We start from the raw sequence: 15,415 nt of genomic DNA, 5'->3' as shown, positions 1-15,415 counted from the left end.
TAAATCTTACAGAAATAAAAAAGCATTACTAGAGACTACTATAAACAATGGTATGCCAATAAAACTGGGGAACGAATGAAATGCACAAATTCCTAGAAGGACACAAACAACTGAAAATGACTCAAAAGAGATACAGCCTGAACAGACCTATAAAAAGTAAAGAGACTGAATCAGCAACTTGAAAATTCTCCACGGAGAGAAGCCCAGGCCCAGATGTCATTGGGAAACTCTCAAATATTTAAAGATGAATGAAAACCAAGTCTTCACAAAACCTTCCAAAAAACAGAAGAGGAGGGAACACTCCCCATGATTTATATGGGGCAAGTTTCACCCTGACACTAAAGTAGACAAAGACACCACAAGGAAACTACAGACTAATACCGCTTATGAATACTGACAGAAAAATCTTTAGCAAAATAATAGTGAACCAAATCTAAAAACATATGAAAAGGATTAAATGGTTTAACACCCAAAAATTAGTTAAGGTAATACAACATTACAAACCGAATAAAGAACAAAAACCCACATGATCATCTCAATAAATGCAGAAAAAGCATTTAACAAAATCCAACACCCCTTTCATGATAAAAACACCCAGCAAACCAAGCACAGAAGGGAACTTTCTCACCCTGATAAAGGCCATCTATAAAAAACCCACAGCTAACAGTATATGAAATTACGAAAGAATGAATGCCTTCCCGGCCGGGCGCGGTGGCTCAAGCCTGTAATCCCAGCACTTTGGGAGGCCGAGACGGGCGGATCACGAGGTCAGGAGATCGAGACCATCCTGGCTAACATGGTGAAACCCCATCTCTACTAAAAAACACAAAAAACTAGCCGGGCGAGGTGGCAGGCGCCTGTAGTCCCAGCTACTCGGGAGGCTGAGGCAGGAGAATGGCATAAACCCGGGAGGCGGAGCTTGCAGTGAGCTGAGATCCGGCCACTGCACTCCAGCCTGGGTGACAGAGCGAGACTCCGTCTCAAAAAAAAAAAAAAAAAAAAAAAAGAATGAATGCCTTCCCTTACAATCAGCAGCAAGATAAGGATATCCACTCCGGCCACTTCTACTCAGCATTGTATGGAGGTCCTAGCCAAGGCAATTAGACAAGAAAGTAAAATTAAAGAAATACAAGTTGGACAACAAGAAGTAAAACTATCTCTAGTTGCAGATGATATGACCCTCTATATAGAAAATCCTGAGGAATCCATTAAAAAACCTATTGAAACTAACAATTAGGCTGGGCATGTGGCTCACGCCTGTAACCCCAACAGTTTGAGAGGCCAAGGTTGGGGTGATCACCTGAGGTCAGGAGTTCGAGACCAGCCTGACCAACATGGTGAAACCCTGTCTCTACTAAAAATAACAAAATAAATAAGCTGGGCATGGTGGCACATGCCGTAATCCCAGCTACTTAGGAGGCTGAGGCAGGAGAATTGCTTGAACCCAGAAGGCGGAGGTTGCAGGAGCCAAGATCATTCCATTGTACTCCAGCCTGGGCAACAAGAGTGAAACTCTGACTCAAAAAAAAAAAGAAAAAAAAAAGACTAACAATTAAAACTAATAAATTCAGCAAAGCTGCAGAATACAAGAGTAACATACAAAATCAACTGTACAGTTGACCCTTGAACAAGGTGAGGGTTAGAGGTGTGGCGCAACTCATGCAGTTGAAAATCTGTGTCTAACTTTTGACTTCCCCCAAAACTTTTTATTTTTAGTTTTAGTTTTTGAGATGGAGTCTTGCTCTGTCGCTCAGGCTGGTGTGTGGTGGCACCATCTCAGCTTACTGCAGCCTCTGCCTCCCGGGTTCAAGTGATTCTCCTGCCTCAGCCTCCCAAGCAGCTGGGATTACAGGTATGCGCCACCATGCCCGGCTAATTTTGTATTTTTAGTAGATGGGGTTTTGCCATGTTGGCCAAGCTGTTCTTGAACTCCTGACCTCAAGTGATCCGTATCCCCTTGGCCTTCCAAATTGCTGGGATTACAGGTGTGAGCCACCACTCCCAGCCAGCTCCCCGCAAACTTAACCAACAAATAACCTACTGTTGACTAGAAGCCTTACTGATAACATAAGCACTTGATTAACACATATTTTGTATATTATATATTATATGCTGTATTCTCACAATAAAGCTAGAAAAAAATACTAGGAAAATCATACGGAATAAAAAATATATTTCCTATTAATTAAGTGGAAGCAGATCATCATAAAGGTCTTCATCTTCATCATCTTCACAATGAGTAGGCTGAGGAGGAGGAAGAAGAGGGGTTGATCCTGAAGTCATAGAGACAGTAGAGATAGGAGAAAACCCACATATAAGTAGACTCACAGAGTTCAAACCCATGCTGTTCAAGGGTCAACTACATTTACATATATTAGCAATGAACAATCCAAAAATGAAATAAGAAAACAATTCCATCTACAACAGTATCAAGAGAATAAAACACTTAAGGATAAATTTAACAAAAGTGCAAAAACTTAATCCTGAAAACTGCAAAAATTGCTGGAAGAAAGTAAAGTAAATATAAAGACATCACATGTAATGGATTGGAAAACAATATTGTTATGGTAGTAATACTGACCAAATTCATCTACACATTCAATTCAATCCCTATCAAACTCCTAGCTAGACTTTTTGCAGAAATTAACAAGCTGATCCTAAAATTCTTTTGAGATTTCAACAGATGCAGAATAGCCAAAACAATATTAAAAAATGACAAATTTGGAGAACTCCTACTTTCCTATTTCAGAACTTACTATAAAGCTATAGTAATCATAACAGTTTGGTACCAATCTAAGAACAGAAATATAGGTAAATGGAATAGAGTTGACAGTCAAGAAATAAACCCTCACATATTATGGTCAACTGATTTTCAATAAGGGTGCCAAGACCATCCATGGAAGAGTCTTTTCAACAAATGTGCTGGAACAACTGGATGTCCACATGCAAAAAAAGTAAATTTGGATTCCTCCCTCACACCACACACAAAATTAACTCAAAATGTACCACAGATTTAAATGTAAGAGCTAAAACTATAAAACTCTTAGAAGAAAATATAGGAGTACATTGTCATGACCTTGGGTAGGACAAAATCTTCTTACATATGACACAAGGAACAACAACAACAAAAATGGACTTCATCAAAACGAAAAGTTTCTGTTCTCTAAAGGATACCATGAGAGTGAGAGCACACCCACAAAATGAGAGAAAATATTTACAAATCATCTGTCTGATAAGGGACTTGTATCAAGCATATATAAAGAACGCTTACAACTCAATAAAAAGACAAGTCATCCAATTAAAATACGAGCAAGGACTTTAATAGACATTTTTCCAAAGAAGATATATACAAATGGCCAATGAACACATGAAAGATGCTCAACACTACTGGCTATCAGGGAATTCTAAATCAAAACCACACCTACTAGGATGGCAATAATCAAAAAGACAGATAACAAATGTCAGCAAAGACATGGAGGAACTGGAACCCTGTGACACTGCAAATAGGAGTACTAAGCGGTGCGGCTACTTTGGAAAACAAAGCTTAAGGTTAAACAGAGTTACCTTAAAAGTTGTCAGATAGTTACCACATGACCCAGCAATCCCACTCAACAGAATGCTAATTTTTTTTCCCCCAGAGAGTCTTGCTGTGTCTCCCAGGCTGGAGTGCAGTGGTGTGATCTTGGCTCACTGCAACCTCCGTCTCCAGGGTCTAAGTGATTCTCCTGCCTCAGCCTCCCCAGTAGCTGGGACTACAGGCATGCACCACCACGCCTGGCTAATTTTTGTATTTTTAGTAGAGATGGGGTTTCACCATGTTGGCCAGGCTGGTCTTGAACTCCTGACCTCAAGTGATCCACCCACCTGAGCCACCCAAAGTGCTAGTATTACAAGGCTTGAGCCACTGCACCCGGCCAAAAAAATTTTTTTTTCCAAAAAGGCTTCATAGTCAAATCAAGCAGTTCAGCCACAGTCCCTTAATCTTGAAGATAAATGTATTTTCTTTTTATTCATCTTCAGGTTTTCATATAGATTACACAAGAAAGCTCAGGCTGAGAAGAAAATCTGTTTCAAGGACAGTGTTGATTAATTGGCTGCCCCAGTTTTATAAGTTAATGGCCTACAACTGGTGAACATGTCACTCCCTTTTGGGACGTCCTATGGCAAGAAAACTGAAAGGTGGCTCTGTCTGTGCTGTGTGACGGCCACAGGGCCACTGCTGCTGCAGCGAGCCTCCTCCTCCCCACGGTCCCCTGTGCCTCCTGCTGCACCTGGGCGCCACCTCGCTCCGCTTTTCTGCACACAGCGGGAGGCCTTGCCTCATGGGTGCTGAGATCAGGTGCGGCAGCTTACTCCAGGCTTCACACCTGAAGTTGAGGGCTATTTGACCCTTCCCCTTCATGTGAGAGGAGAGTGGGAGCTGAGATTTTATGATGAAAACCAAATAATGACAAGCTTCATTTGCCCATTTGCAGGCGTACTATATAAAGGTTAAATATTTCTTACATGCAAGTTTCAAATATCACTCAGTTTACACAAATGGCTAGTTCTACATATTCATTCTGGATGTTTTTCCTAAGGGAAGGTTTGGCCACCCTGGCTGACGCCCTCGTGGCAGCTGGTCTCTGCACTGAGAGGGGCAGCCAGGGAGCCCAGCGCAGTGAGGGGCATCTATTCACCAAGGCGCCAGGGCCTGGCTCCCCATCAGAACCGGGGAGTTACAGTGAGTGGCACATTGAATCCACATCTCCACAGTGGATCCCAGGCTCTGCCTGCAGGCCGCTCCCCGCCTCTTGTTCCCCAGGGCCACCCTGCACCCGCTCACCTGCCACTTGTTCTTCTGCCAGGTGCTCCAGGGGCAGCCGGATGGAGTCGTGTTCCACCGAGGAAGTAATGAAATGGGGCTTGGCTCCCTCCACTGGACTGTGGTGCCCACCCGCATGTCCCTTTGAGGTCTGGTTTGCGTGGAAATGTTTCACCACAGAATGGATTACTAAATTATTTGACTGCAGAGATACAGCAAAAAAAGCATTTACAAAAACTGTGCTGAGGTAAGGTCAGAGCAACAATTTCTGTTACTTACTTTCTTTTGTGGCTAATATCAAAAAAGCTTCAAAGAAATTCAGCTTCCTGAGTTGGACCTTTTGAAAGATTTGGGGTTTTCCAACATTCAAAAACTTGAGATTCATTTCCAGTCAATCATGTCTATTTTATTGTTAAGCAGTATTATTAATTTTTAAGAATATATATAAATGTATTGGTGTAAGTGCAGTTTTGTCATATGCATAGAATATTATGAATTTTTAAATTTTATAAATCTGCCATAAAGAGTATTTTGTCCAGCCGCCACTACTGGTGGGAGCATAAATTGGTACAACCTCTACAGTGGGCCATCTGTCTCCAAATGAGCCCCGTGACCCAGCAATTCCAGTTCTTGGACTTTTTCCTACAGCTACACTAACAGTGAAACCAAATAGTGTGTACAAAGGTTATTTATTAATATTAAGGGCAGCGCTGTTTCTTACAGCAAAACCTTGGAAAGCCCTTAAATATCTATCAATTAGGGATTAAAAGGAATGATTCCAGGGCAAAAATGATGGGGAAACCTTTATGGAAATAACAATGCAAAGCAGGTTACTGTACATATTACATTACGAAAATCCTATTAGCTACCTGAAATTTACTTAAAGGATATATACTAATTCTCTCGAGCTAGTATGCAACAGAGCAAGACCACACATCACTCCTTCTTTCTTTCTGAGACAGGGTCTCAGTCTCTTGCCCAGGCTGGAGTGTAGCAGCGTGATCACAGCTCACCGCAGCCTTGAATTCCTGGGTTCAAATGATTCTCCCACCTCAGCTGCCCTAGTAGCTGGGACTACAGGTGTCACCACCACACTCAGCTAACTTTTTTTTTTCTTTGTAGATATGGACTCTCCCTATGTTGCCCAGGCAGGTCTCAAACTCCTGGGTTCAACCAACCCTCCTGCCTCGGCCTCCCAAAGTACTGGGATTCCAGGCATGAGCCACCACACCTGGTCTACTCTTCCTTTAAATGAAAATGTAGCAAAAGGGAATCACTTTCTGTGTATTTTATTATAACTTGCAGCTAAAAGGACGTGAGTGTGTTCAGAAGCTTTACCTCAGTGCCCCCGGAAGTGAAGATTATATCTTGAGGTTTCCCCCCTATCATCTTCGCGAGGCTTTCCCGAGCTGCATTTATAATATCCTTGGCCTTTTTTCCTTGAGGGACCAAAAAGGAAATTCATTAACATTGCTTCACCAAGCCCTATCGACGCTTCTAAAAGGACAACCAAATACAAAAGAGTAAGAGGTCTGCGTGGGCCGTTCTAAGAAAAACCTGCCCTCTTAATGTGAGCACAGCAAAACACTACAACCTAGACACAACCTGGCAAAGGGGCAGCCGTGACACAGCGGCGAACCAGTGACCCACGGAGAGTTATCAACTCCATGAGACCCAGAAACAAGTACGGGAGGTTAGCTAAGAACCTGGACGTCCCCCAAGATGCGGCTTTCTTCTTACCAGTTGCTGCGGGGGAGGCTGTGGCCATCTGCCTTGCTTCCCATTCAACAAGAGCGGAGAATGAAAGGATGGAATGGGTTGCAAACAACAAAAATAAGCAAAAACAGAACTCATGACTCCTCAACACAAAGTCTAGTGCCATATCTCATTCTGCATGTCGCCCACGGTGTACCTGGGCTGTGAAGGTTACCGTCTCAGGGACACACCTGCTTCCAAACAGGGCTATGCATCCGGCCATCACCCAGTTTCACTGGCTAGAAGGAAAACACAGGAATCCATGCTTGATGGGGCAAAGACAGAAAGGCTCTGGCATGGGAATTCTGAAAGTTTCAGTGACCATCCTTTTTTTTTTTTTTTTGAGACGGAGTCTTGCTGTCTCCGGGGCTGGAGTGCAGTGGCCGGATCTCAGCTCACTGCAAGCTCCGCCTCCCGGGTTTACGCCATTCTCCTGCCTCAGCCTCCCGAGTAGCTGGGACCACAGGCGCCCGCCACCTCGCCCGGCCAGTTTTTTTTGCATTTTTTAGTAGAGACGGGGTTTCACCGTGTTAGCCAGGATGGTCTCGATCTCCTGACCTCGTGATCCGCCCGTCTCGGCCTCCCAAAGTGCTGGGATTACAGGCTTGAGCCACCGCACCCAGCCTGACCATCCTTACTGTACACACCAGGAGTCCCCAAACTTTTTTGACCATTCAGTCTTGTTTAAAAAAAAAAAAAAAAAAAAAAATTCAACAGGCACCACTAAAACATATACTATTACAAAACATCATAAAAAAGAGAAATATAAAAAGCTGAGGTAAAATAAATACACAAAGTAATTGTGCCGCTCCTTGATGCTACTGTATAGATGTCAGTTTTAGTAGCAGTTTCCTAAACACCCAAGGCCTATGGTGTTTAGGAAAACTCCATCATTTTACTTGGTGACACTAAAGTCGCCGTAATAAACTGTCACCCCCACTCTCAGCCTTCCCTCTCTCAGTGATAATGGCTTGGCTGTGTCCCCACCCAAATCTCATCTTGAATTGTAGCTCCCATAATTCTCACATGTCATCAGAGGGACCCGGGGGGAGGTAACTGAATCATGGCGGCAGGTCTTTCCCATGCTGTTCTCATGACAGTGATTAAGTCTCAGGAAATCTGATGGTTTTATGAAGGGGAGCTCCCCTGCACACGCCCTCTTGTCTGCTGCCATGTAAGGTGTGACTTTGCTCCTCTTTCGCCTTCCTCCATGATTGTGAGGCCTCCCCAGCCATGGGAAACTGTGAGTCCATTAACCCTCTTTCCTTTATAAATTGCCGAGTCTCAGGTAGGTCTTTATTAGCAGCATGAGAACAGACTAATACACTGAGGAAATGGCAACTCCATCCCTCAGCAGCCCAGGGCAAAAGCATGGGCTCTTTCTCTTTTCATTCCCTGCCAATTAATCCACCGGCAAATGCTGTAGGCTCTGTGTTTAAAAGATGTTCCGAACCTGACTCCGCCTCTCCACCGCCCAGCCACCAACCAAGCCAAGGCCACTGCTGTGATGTTCTCCTAGCAGGCCCCCACCAGGGTCCATTCTCCACATAGTAGACAAGGTAATGCCTCAAAAACCCAAACACATTTTGGGCACCGTGCTTCATCCCTCCCCAGCAGGGTGCTGAGTACACAGTTGATGCTCAGTCAGTGCCGCTTACGTCAGCGGTTTCCAAAACCCCAAGGCCCTCTCACAAGCTCCACAAAGTCAAAACTGTTTTCATGATGATACTAACAGATCAGCTGCCTTGTTCACGCTCCTTTTCTCACGCTCCTTTTCTCACAGGTATACGGTGAAGCTTCCAGAGGCTTCCGTCGCTATGACGACGTAGGGACTTCAGTGGGCTGGACGGGGAGGTCTGAGCACTGGCTATCTTCCAGCAACAGGCTGTAAAGAGACCTCCACACGCACAACAGGGCCACACTCACAAGGTTTCTTCTGTTTTGCCGAAGATAGTTTATTTTTCATAAACATTTATGAACGGTAAGCTTATTTTCAGGTTGTTTTTTTTTTCTATTATAAGCAAGACTGTGATAAATACCTTAGGTATGCAAAATCTTTCCCCACATCCTCAACATTTTCCTTAAAATAAATTTCCCTCAAAGACTTTAGATAATAATATTTAGGCTGGGCGTGGTGGCTCACATCTGTAATCCCAGCACTGTGGGAGGCCGAGGTGGGTGGATCACGAGGTCAGGAGTTCAAGACTAGCCTGGCCAATATGGTGAAACCCCGTCTCTACTAAAAATACAAAAATTAGCCGGGCATGGTGGCGCGTGCCTCTAGTCCTAGCTACTTGGGAGGCTGAGGCAGAAGAATCGCTTGAACCCAGGAGGCGGACGTTGCAGTGACCTGAGACCTGAGATAGTGCCACTGCACTCCAGCCTGGGTGAGAGCGAGACTCAGTCTCAAAATAATAATAATAATATTTAAATATTATTAATGTTTTGATAATATTGTGAAAATAATTAAACCACTCTGTAAATTGATTTTTTTTCTTTTGCATTTCTGAGTAGCAACAGAAAGTGAACCGCGACACTTCTGAGTTTATGGTTTTTAATTTGTGGAAACAAAGGCTGTCAAGGAAACCTAAAAGCCACTGCCAGGCTCCATTTAGCTCCAGAACATGATTTCTCCGTGACAGAGATTCCCAGATGCTTTCATGAGACCATGCCTGTCATCGGCATTTAATTATTCTCTATATTTTCAAGTTTAATACGTCAGAAAGTTCAATTTTACTAAAGGAGAGACTGGATACAAGGCAATGTGCAGAAGATTAGCCAGAACAGACCAATAAGCCAACAAGTAAGTTAATGAATGACTAGTATCTAAGCTGAAGGGCTTTGTTATTAAGTTGCTGTGAAACTTTTAACAGCAAATGAATATGAGAACATATTAAACCTGCAAAGTTGTACACAAGTGTTACTAAACCATATAGCCTGGCGATATTCTGTTTGAAGTTATTTTAGTTCATCATAATCCACAGTTAACATAGTTTATCTTAATTATCCCTAATAAACATTAAATAAGAAAGGTAAGACTGGAGTTTGCTCATCTGTCTGAAAAACAGAATGTAACTCTGCCATATAACTGACTTGAAGCAAATTATTATCCAAAACCTCCAATTTAATGCTCTACATTACAATAAGAATAAATTGGAAACATATAAGAATATTTATAACTAATTAATGAAAAAGTAATTTTCATTTTTAAAAAGGGCCAGGATTGTATGTTATCCTGATGACCTAATAGACGTATTTTGCGAATTCTGTAAGGATTGACTGAGCTAGATCTGTGCAGTGCTCAACAGGCACTGACTGCCACTGCAAGGAACTCTCAGTGGACACCTTTCTCATCTGGGAAAGGGTGACAGGACAGCATGTTAAAGATTAAACATTAAAGGTTAAAGACTACAGTAGCAGCAAGGCTCAGCTTACAAACTGGGACTTCTCAGAAAAGAAACAATCAAAAATTACAGCTAAAGATTTGCAGCTAACAGAAATCTATTCAAAACAAAGCCATCACATGTGGGTGTGCAATTTCTGTAAGAGCGTCCCATCCCCATTATCTCCCATCTGTGAACATGTGCATCTTCTAGAAGTACCTGCTGGATACAGGCTGCTGGGATTGCCCCAGGCTTCCCACATGGCCTCCGTCATGGCCTGGATAACTTCTGGCTCCAGGGGAGTGGTTGCATTATAGTCCATATAAACTTTCCTGAAGGAAAGCAAGCAAAGACACCCCCTAAGGAAAAGGAGACGGCATATGGGAAGTACGGCTGCTCTGTGTCTATCCCATCAGCAGGAGCAAATCATGTCAAGGGCACGGCGGTCTTCTGCATAAGCACTGCAGACACCCACAAGCTGCACTTGGGAATATCCAGATCTGCACTACTTATGGAAAACGTATGCACAATTTCTAATAATCTAGTTTTTGCCAATTTCTTTTATAATTGATAGGACTTGGATTTGCATTTAGGTTTTCAAAATTTCTTTCTAGCAAGGCACGGTGGATCGTGCCTGTAGTCCCAGCCACGGGGGAGGCTGAGGCTGAGGCGGAAGTTTGAGGCTGCAGTGAGCTATGATGGCGCCTATGAATAGCCACTGCACTCCAGCCTGGGCAACACAGCCAGGTCCTGCCTCTAATAACAAACACTCTTTCTACCCCTTGGTAGGATTAACGGTCTGTTGGGCCCAGATTACCCATCTGACGGCTGTAAAGGGCAGATCGTTGGCCTCTTTCTTATGGAAGGAGGGGAACAGCTGCATATTCCCAAGGGAACTTTCCTGTCTGCTGTTTTAACTTCATCAGAGTTTCGCCTTATTTCCCCACACCCATTTTTGCGATGGCCTGTGGGGCTCGTGGTGACCTGGGCTTCTCCCTGGGGCAGGTGAACTTTGGCCCCAGACCTTGCACTTTCCGTTTCTTTGCCCAGAAAAACTACATGCCCTGCCTCCACCGTACTTTTTTAGATCTTTGTTCCAACTTAGTCCTCTTGTGAGACCCCCTGCCCCGCAGCTCTGTTTAAAACTACAGCTGGCTGGGCGCAGTGGCTCCCGCCTATAATCCTAGCACTTTGGAAGATCAAGGCAGGTGGATCACTTGAGGTTAGGAGTCTGAGACCAGCCTGGCCAACATGGTGAAACTCCATCTCTACTAAAACCACAAAAATTAGCCCTACTAGGGAGGCTGGGGCAGGAAAATCGCTTGAACCCAGGAGGTGGAGGTTGCTGTGAGCCGAGATCACGCCACTGCCTGTGCAACAGAGTGAGACTCTGTCTCAAAAAAACAAACAAACAAACAAACCAACTCACAAAACTGCAGCCACCTATGTCCCTCCTTCCCCAGCCTCCAGGTCCCAATCTCTCCTTCCTTTCCAGGCAGCAGCATCATCTGACACACTAGACTTGTTCCCTTACTGTCTATCTTAATAAACTGACAGAAGTGTGGCTCCATGGGCATAGGGGCTCTGTTTTTCTCACTGCCCTGTCACCAATGCTGAAGCCCATGGGTGCCACACAGCAGGGGCCTGATTTTTGTAAGATGACAAAATAAATGCCACAGAAAGTACAAATTCCCTGAAAGATCCCTCACTAAGTAAAATTTATCTGTATATGTTTTTACTAATATCCAAAATCTTTGAAAGCCTTTAGAAAAATGTGTAGTAGTAGTCCTGCCTGATATTAATTTACCTAGTTTTAAAATAAACAGTGCTTACACCATCCACATGAAACCCCAGAAACAATGACTAACTATGGCTGTTAAGACACAGAGTGTGGACAGAATGTGCACTAGTTGTAATGAAGCATCTTTTCTGTTTAAAATCACTCAATAGGTTGGGCGCTGTGGCTCGTGCCTGTAATCCCAGCACTTTGGGAGGCCAAGGTGGGCCGATCACCTGAGGTCAGGAGTTCAAGATCAGCCTGGCCAACATGGCGAAACCCCATCTCTACTAAAAATACAATAAAATTAGCCAGATGTGGTGGCACATGCCTGTAATCCCAGCTACTTGGGAGGCTGAGACAGGAGAATCGCTTGAACCCGGGCAGTGGATGTTGCAGTGAGCCGAGACTGTGCCTCTGCACTCCATCCTGGGTGACAGAGTGAGACACCATCTCAATTAAAAAAAAAAAAAAAAATCGCTCAATAGGTACAAGGCTTTGACAAGTTTGACTTGCTGTCCTTTATCACTCTGGTACTAGTATTAATGTCAGGCCTCTGAGCCCAAGCTAAACCATCATATCCCCAGTGACCTGCACGGATACATCCAGACCGCCTAAAGCAACTGAAGATCCACAGAAGTGAAAATAGTCTTAAATGATGACATTCCACCATTGTGATTTGTTTCTACCCCACCCTAACTGATCAATGTCCTTTATAATCTCCCTCACCCTTAAGAAGTTTCTTTGTAATTTTCCCCACCCTTGAGAATATACTTTGGGAGATCCACCCCCCGCCCCCAAAACATTGCTCTTAACTCCACCGCCTATCCCAAAACCTGTAAGAACGATAATCCCACCTCCCTTTGCTGACTCCTTTTTCAGACTCAGCCCACCTGCACCCAGGTGAAATAAACAGCCTTGCTGCTCACACAAAGCCTTTTTGGTGGTCTCTTCACACGGACCCGTGAGACATTAACAGTCCCAGGAAACCCCCAGCCCAGCTTGACTTTGCATGTGTCCTTAAATCTGTTTCTTTCCTATAAATAAGCATCCAAAGCACCTTAGTCTAGCTAGTGTTTGTTGGGCGACTACAGCTCTTCACTCTGCTGCTAGGCTGAACAAATCTATGGCTCGAATTTCAGATTAATACTTTACACATTCCTTTGCTTCATTATTTGCTGCTCCCTTAAAATGCTATCAGTATTGGATGAGCAGGCTCAACTTTATCAGTTTCTTAACCAAAAAATAAAAAGTCTTGGGAATCTCGCTCCACTGATTCCATAGGGGATATTTTCCCAGATCCCTTCACTTTGTTCCAACCAAGGTAGAATGCCAAACGTGTGTGCTTTAGGCCTGGACCCCTCATATTCTAAGCATGGGTAGCAAATGAGCTCACAAAAAGGAAAAAGAGGGGTCTGGAAAAGAAGACACACAGGCTGGGTGCGGTGGCTCACGCCTGTAATCTCAGCACTTTGGGAGGCCGAGACGGGCGGATCACGAGGTCAGGAGATCAACACCATCCTGGCTAACACGGTGAAACCCTGTCTCTACTAAAAAATGCCAAAAATTAGCCGGGCGTGGCGGCAGGCGCCTGTAGTCCCAGCTACTCGGGAGGCTGAGGAAGAATGGCGTGAACCCGGGAGGCGGAGCTTGCAGTGAGCAGAGATCGTGCCACTGCACTCCAGCTGGGCAACAGGGCGAGACTCCGTCTCAAAAAAAAAAAAAAAAAAAGAGAGAGAGAGAGAGAGAGAGAAGACACACAGACCGGAAAATGCATACCCCTGCCTCCCGCCCTTCTCGGACTTAACAAGTGTGGACACCACGTGCTCCGGGTCTCCGCGCTTCTCAGCGGTGGCCATCCCCAATTTTATGCAGCTGGGCTAGTAGCCTGGGAGAATCCTTAATTCCCTTTCACCTGCCCCAGCGCAACAGCTTCCTACCAACGCATCCGTTTCTGGCAACGCATCCGTTTCCGGGATCACACCACATCTCCCTCCTAGACTGTTACAAGATCCCCAACTGGCTGCCCGGCTTCCTCCCGTCCCAGGCCTACCCGCGCCCCCATTTCTAGGAAACAGCCAGAAGGACTCCTTCAAAACACTTAAATTGCATCGCTCCGTGATCAACCTCCGAGGTCCCATAAGGCTCCGAATGAACCCCGAAGTTCTTCCCGGGTCAGGGGCTCTGCCGGGTCACCTCCGACAAGTCCCCTGCCCTTCGCATCTGCTGTGCCCTCTTCCTGGCAGGCTCTGCTACCCCAGAACCTGTAAACCTCACCCCTGGAAGTCACTCGAGTTTCGGCCCCAAAGTCACCTCTCCGTGGCCCCTTCCCTGGCCACAGTTCGCACCTGCTCCTCCTCGAAGCCATCCCTGACTTAGACCGACCTCGAGGACATCCCCGCGCGGGACGCCCCACGCGAGAGCGGCCACAGGCCGGCAGCGCCCTCCGTCCTCCCGCGCGGGACAATCGGGGACGGACGCCGGCCGCCTCCCCGGCCCTCCCCTGACGGCGCGCACCTCTCCGGCGAGTTGTGTTTTCCGCAGCCGCTGGGCTGACTCGCCGCGGGTGCGGGCGCATCCCTCCCTGGCGCCACGGCCGCCTCCATCCCAGCCCCACGGCTACTGGGACTCCAGCCTTCTTCCCGCGGAGCGCTACAAGTCCCGAGCGCTGGAGAGGAGGCGGGGCCGCGACGCCCGGACGCGCCCGGATTGGCTGAGCGAAGCACCCCCAGCCAATCCGTCCGCTTCACAAGGCCGCAGTGCGCCCAGTGGGAGGCGGGGCTGCGCGGGGGTCAGGTAACGGGTTGGGGCGGGGCCTAGCGCGTCACAGAGCTTCCCGGGAACTTGGCGCAAATCCCCGCAACTTCACTTCCGGGGGAGCCCCGTGACCTTCGCTCTCTGGGGCAGGGCCGCCGTCGGGCAGCGGCCGGCTAGTCGGCGTAAGAGCAGGCTAGGCCCGAGCTGGACCTGAGAAGCCGAGGCGGCTGTGCTGTCTTGCGCGAGCCTGCCTCCGGCTGCCTGCGCGCGGAACCGTGCGCACCGGGAGACCCGGGGCCGCGTGGCCTTGTTCGCCGCGAACACTCGAGGGAAAGTGTCGGGACCGCGGCGGCAGGGCCGGGGCCCCGGGGGTCTTCCGCAGGCCGCCCTGGACAGCGATGAGCAGGTCCGCTGGACCTGCGTGTCCATAGTCGGAGCGGCTCCTTAGGGGACGTGGATGTCGTGAAGTTGGAGTCACGCGTCGAGGATGGACTTGAGGGGATCTGGAGTAGAGGATGGGAGGGCATTGAGAAAATAGGGCAAGAAATGAGGGACTCTAAGTGGGCGTAGAAACACAGAAAAGATTAATTCAAGATCTGTTTAGGCCGTTAAATAGGAATTGGGGCATGAGGGACAGGAAGGAAGCAAGGATTAGCCAAGTGCCTGGGAAGATGTTAGTGCCTTTATCTGGGGTAAGAGGGAACACGGGAGGGGGAAAGATGATGGGTTGAGCTTTGGACATGTTGAGTTGTCTATGAGACAGTCACAGGTGTAAACATCCACCATTCAGGTGTCCCGCCAACCATTAAGAAAAGTCCGTTGTGAAAGTGGTAAAAAAGAGCAAAAATCCCTGAACTCTCATGAAGCCATCCTACTATCCCTTTTTTTTGGCATAATAGTGTCTAACTTTAATTGAGCCTTGAACTATGCCAGGCAGTG

General features: G+C 46.3%; 1 protein-coding gene across 7 annotated transcripts in view; it reads right to left on the bottom strand.

The window, feature by feature from the left end:
• SCLY (selenocysteine lyase) overlaps positions 1 to 14,494 on the bottom strand; it is a 40,028-nt gene extending 25,534 nt beyond the window's left edge. For 2 of the 7 annotated variants that reach the window (XM_023228796.2, XM_023228797.2), the window contains exons 1-4: positions 14,237 to 14,488; positions 10,162 to 10,274; positions 6,143 to 6,243; positions 4,826 to 5,006 (exon numbers count right to left, since the gene is read on the bottom strand). In XM_023228796.2, coding sequence (XP_023084564.1) covers positions 4,826 to 5,006; positions 6,143 to 6,243; positions 10,162 to 10,274; positions 14,237 to 14,325 — 484 coding nt within the window. In that variant the 5' untranslated portion in view covers positions 14,326 to 14,488. Of the gene's footprint in view, positions 1 to 4,825; positions 5,007 to 6,142; positions 6,244 to 8,292; positions 8,457 to 10,161; positions 10,275 to 14,236 lie in introns of those variants that run through there. The other 5 variants (XM_023228800.2, XM_023228799.1, XM_023228798.3 and 2 more) reach the window with 5 other exon arrangements.
• Positions 14,495 to 15,415: the final 921 nt, after the last annotated feature.

The sequence above is a fragment of the Piliocolobus tephrosceles genome, chromosome 11, assembly GCF_002776525.5.
Source record: "Piliocolobus tephrosceles isolate RC106 chromosome 11, ASM277652v3, whole genome shotgun sequence".
Lineage (NCBI taxonomy): Eukaryota > Metazoa > Chordata > Mammalia > Primates > Cercopithecidae > Piliocolobus > Piliocolobus tephrosceles.
Note: the sequence above shows the minus strand (reverse complement) of the source record. Positions and strands in the feature narration are given on the sequence as shown.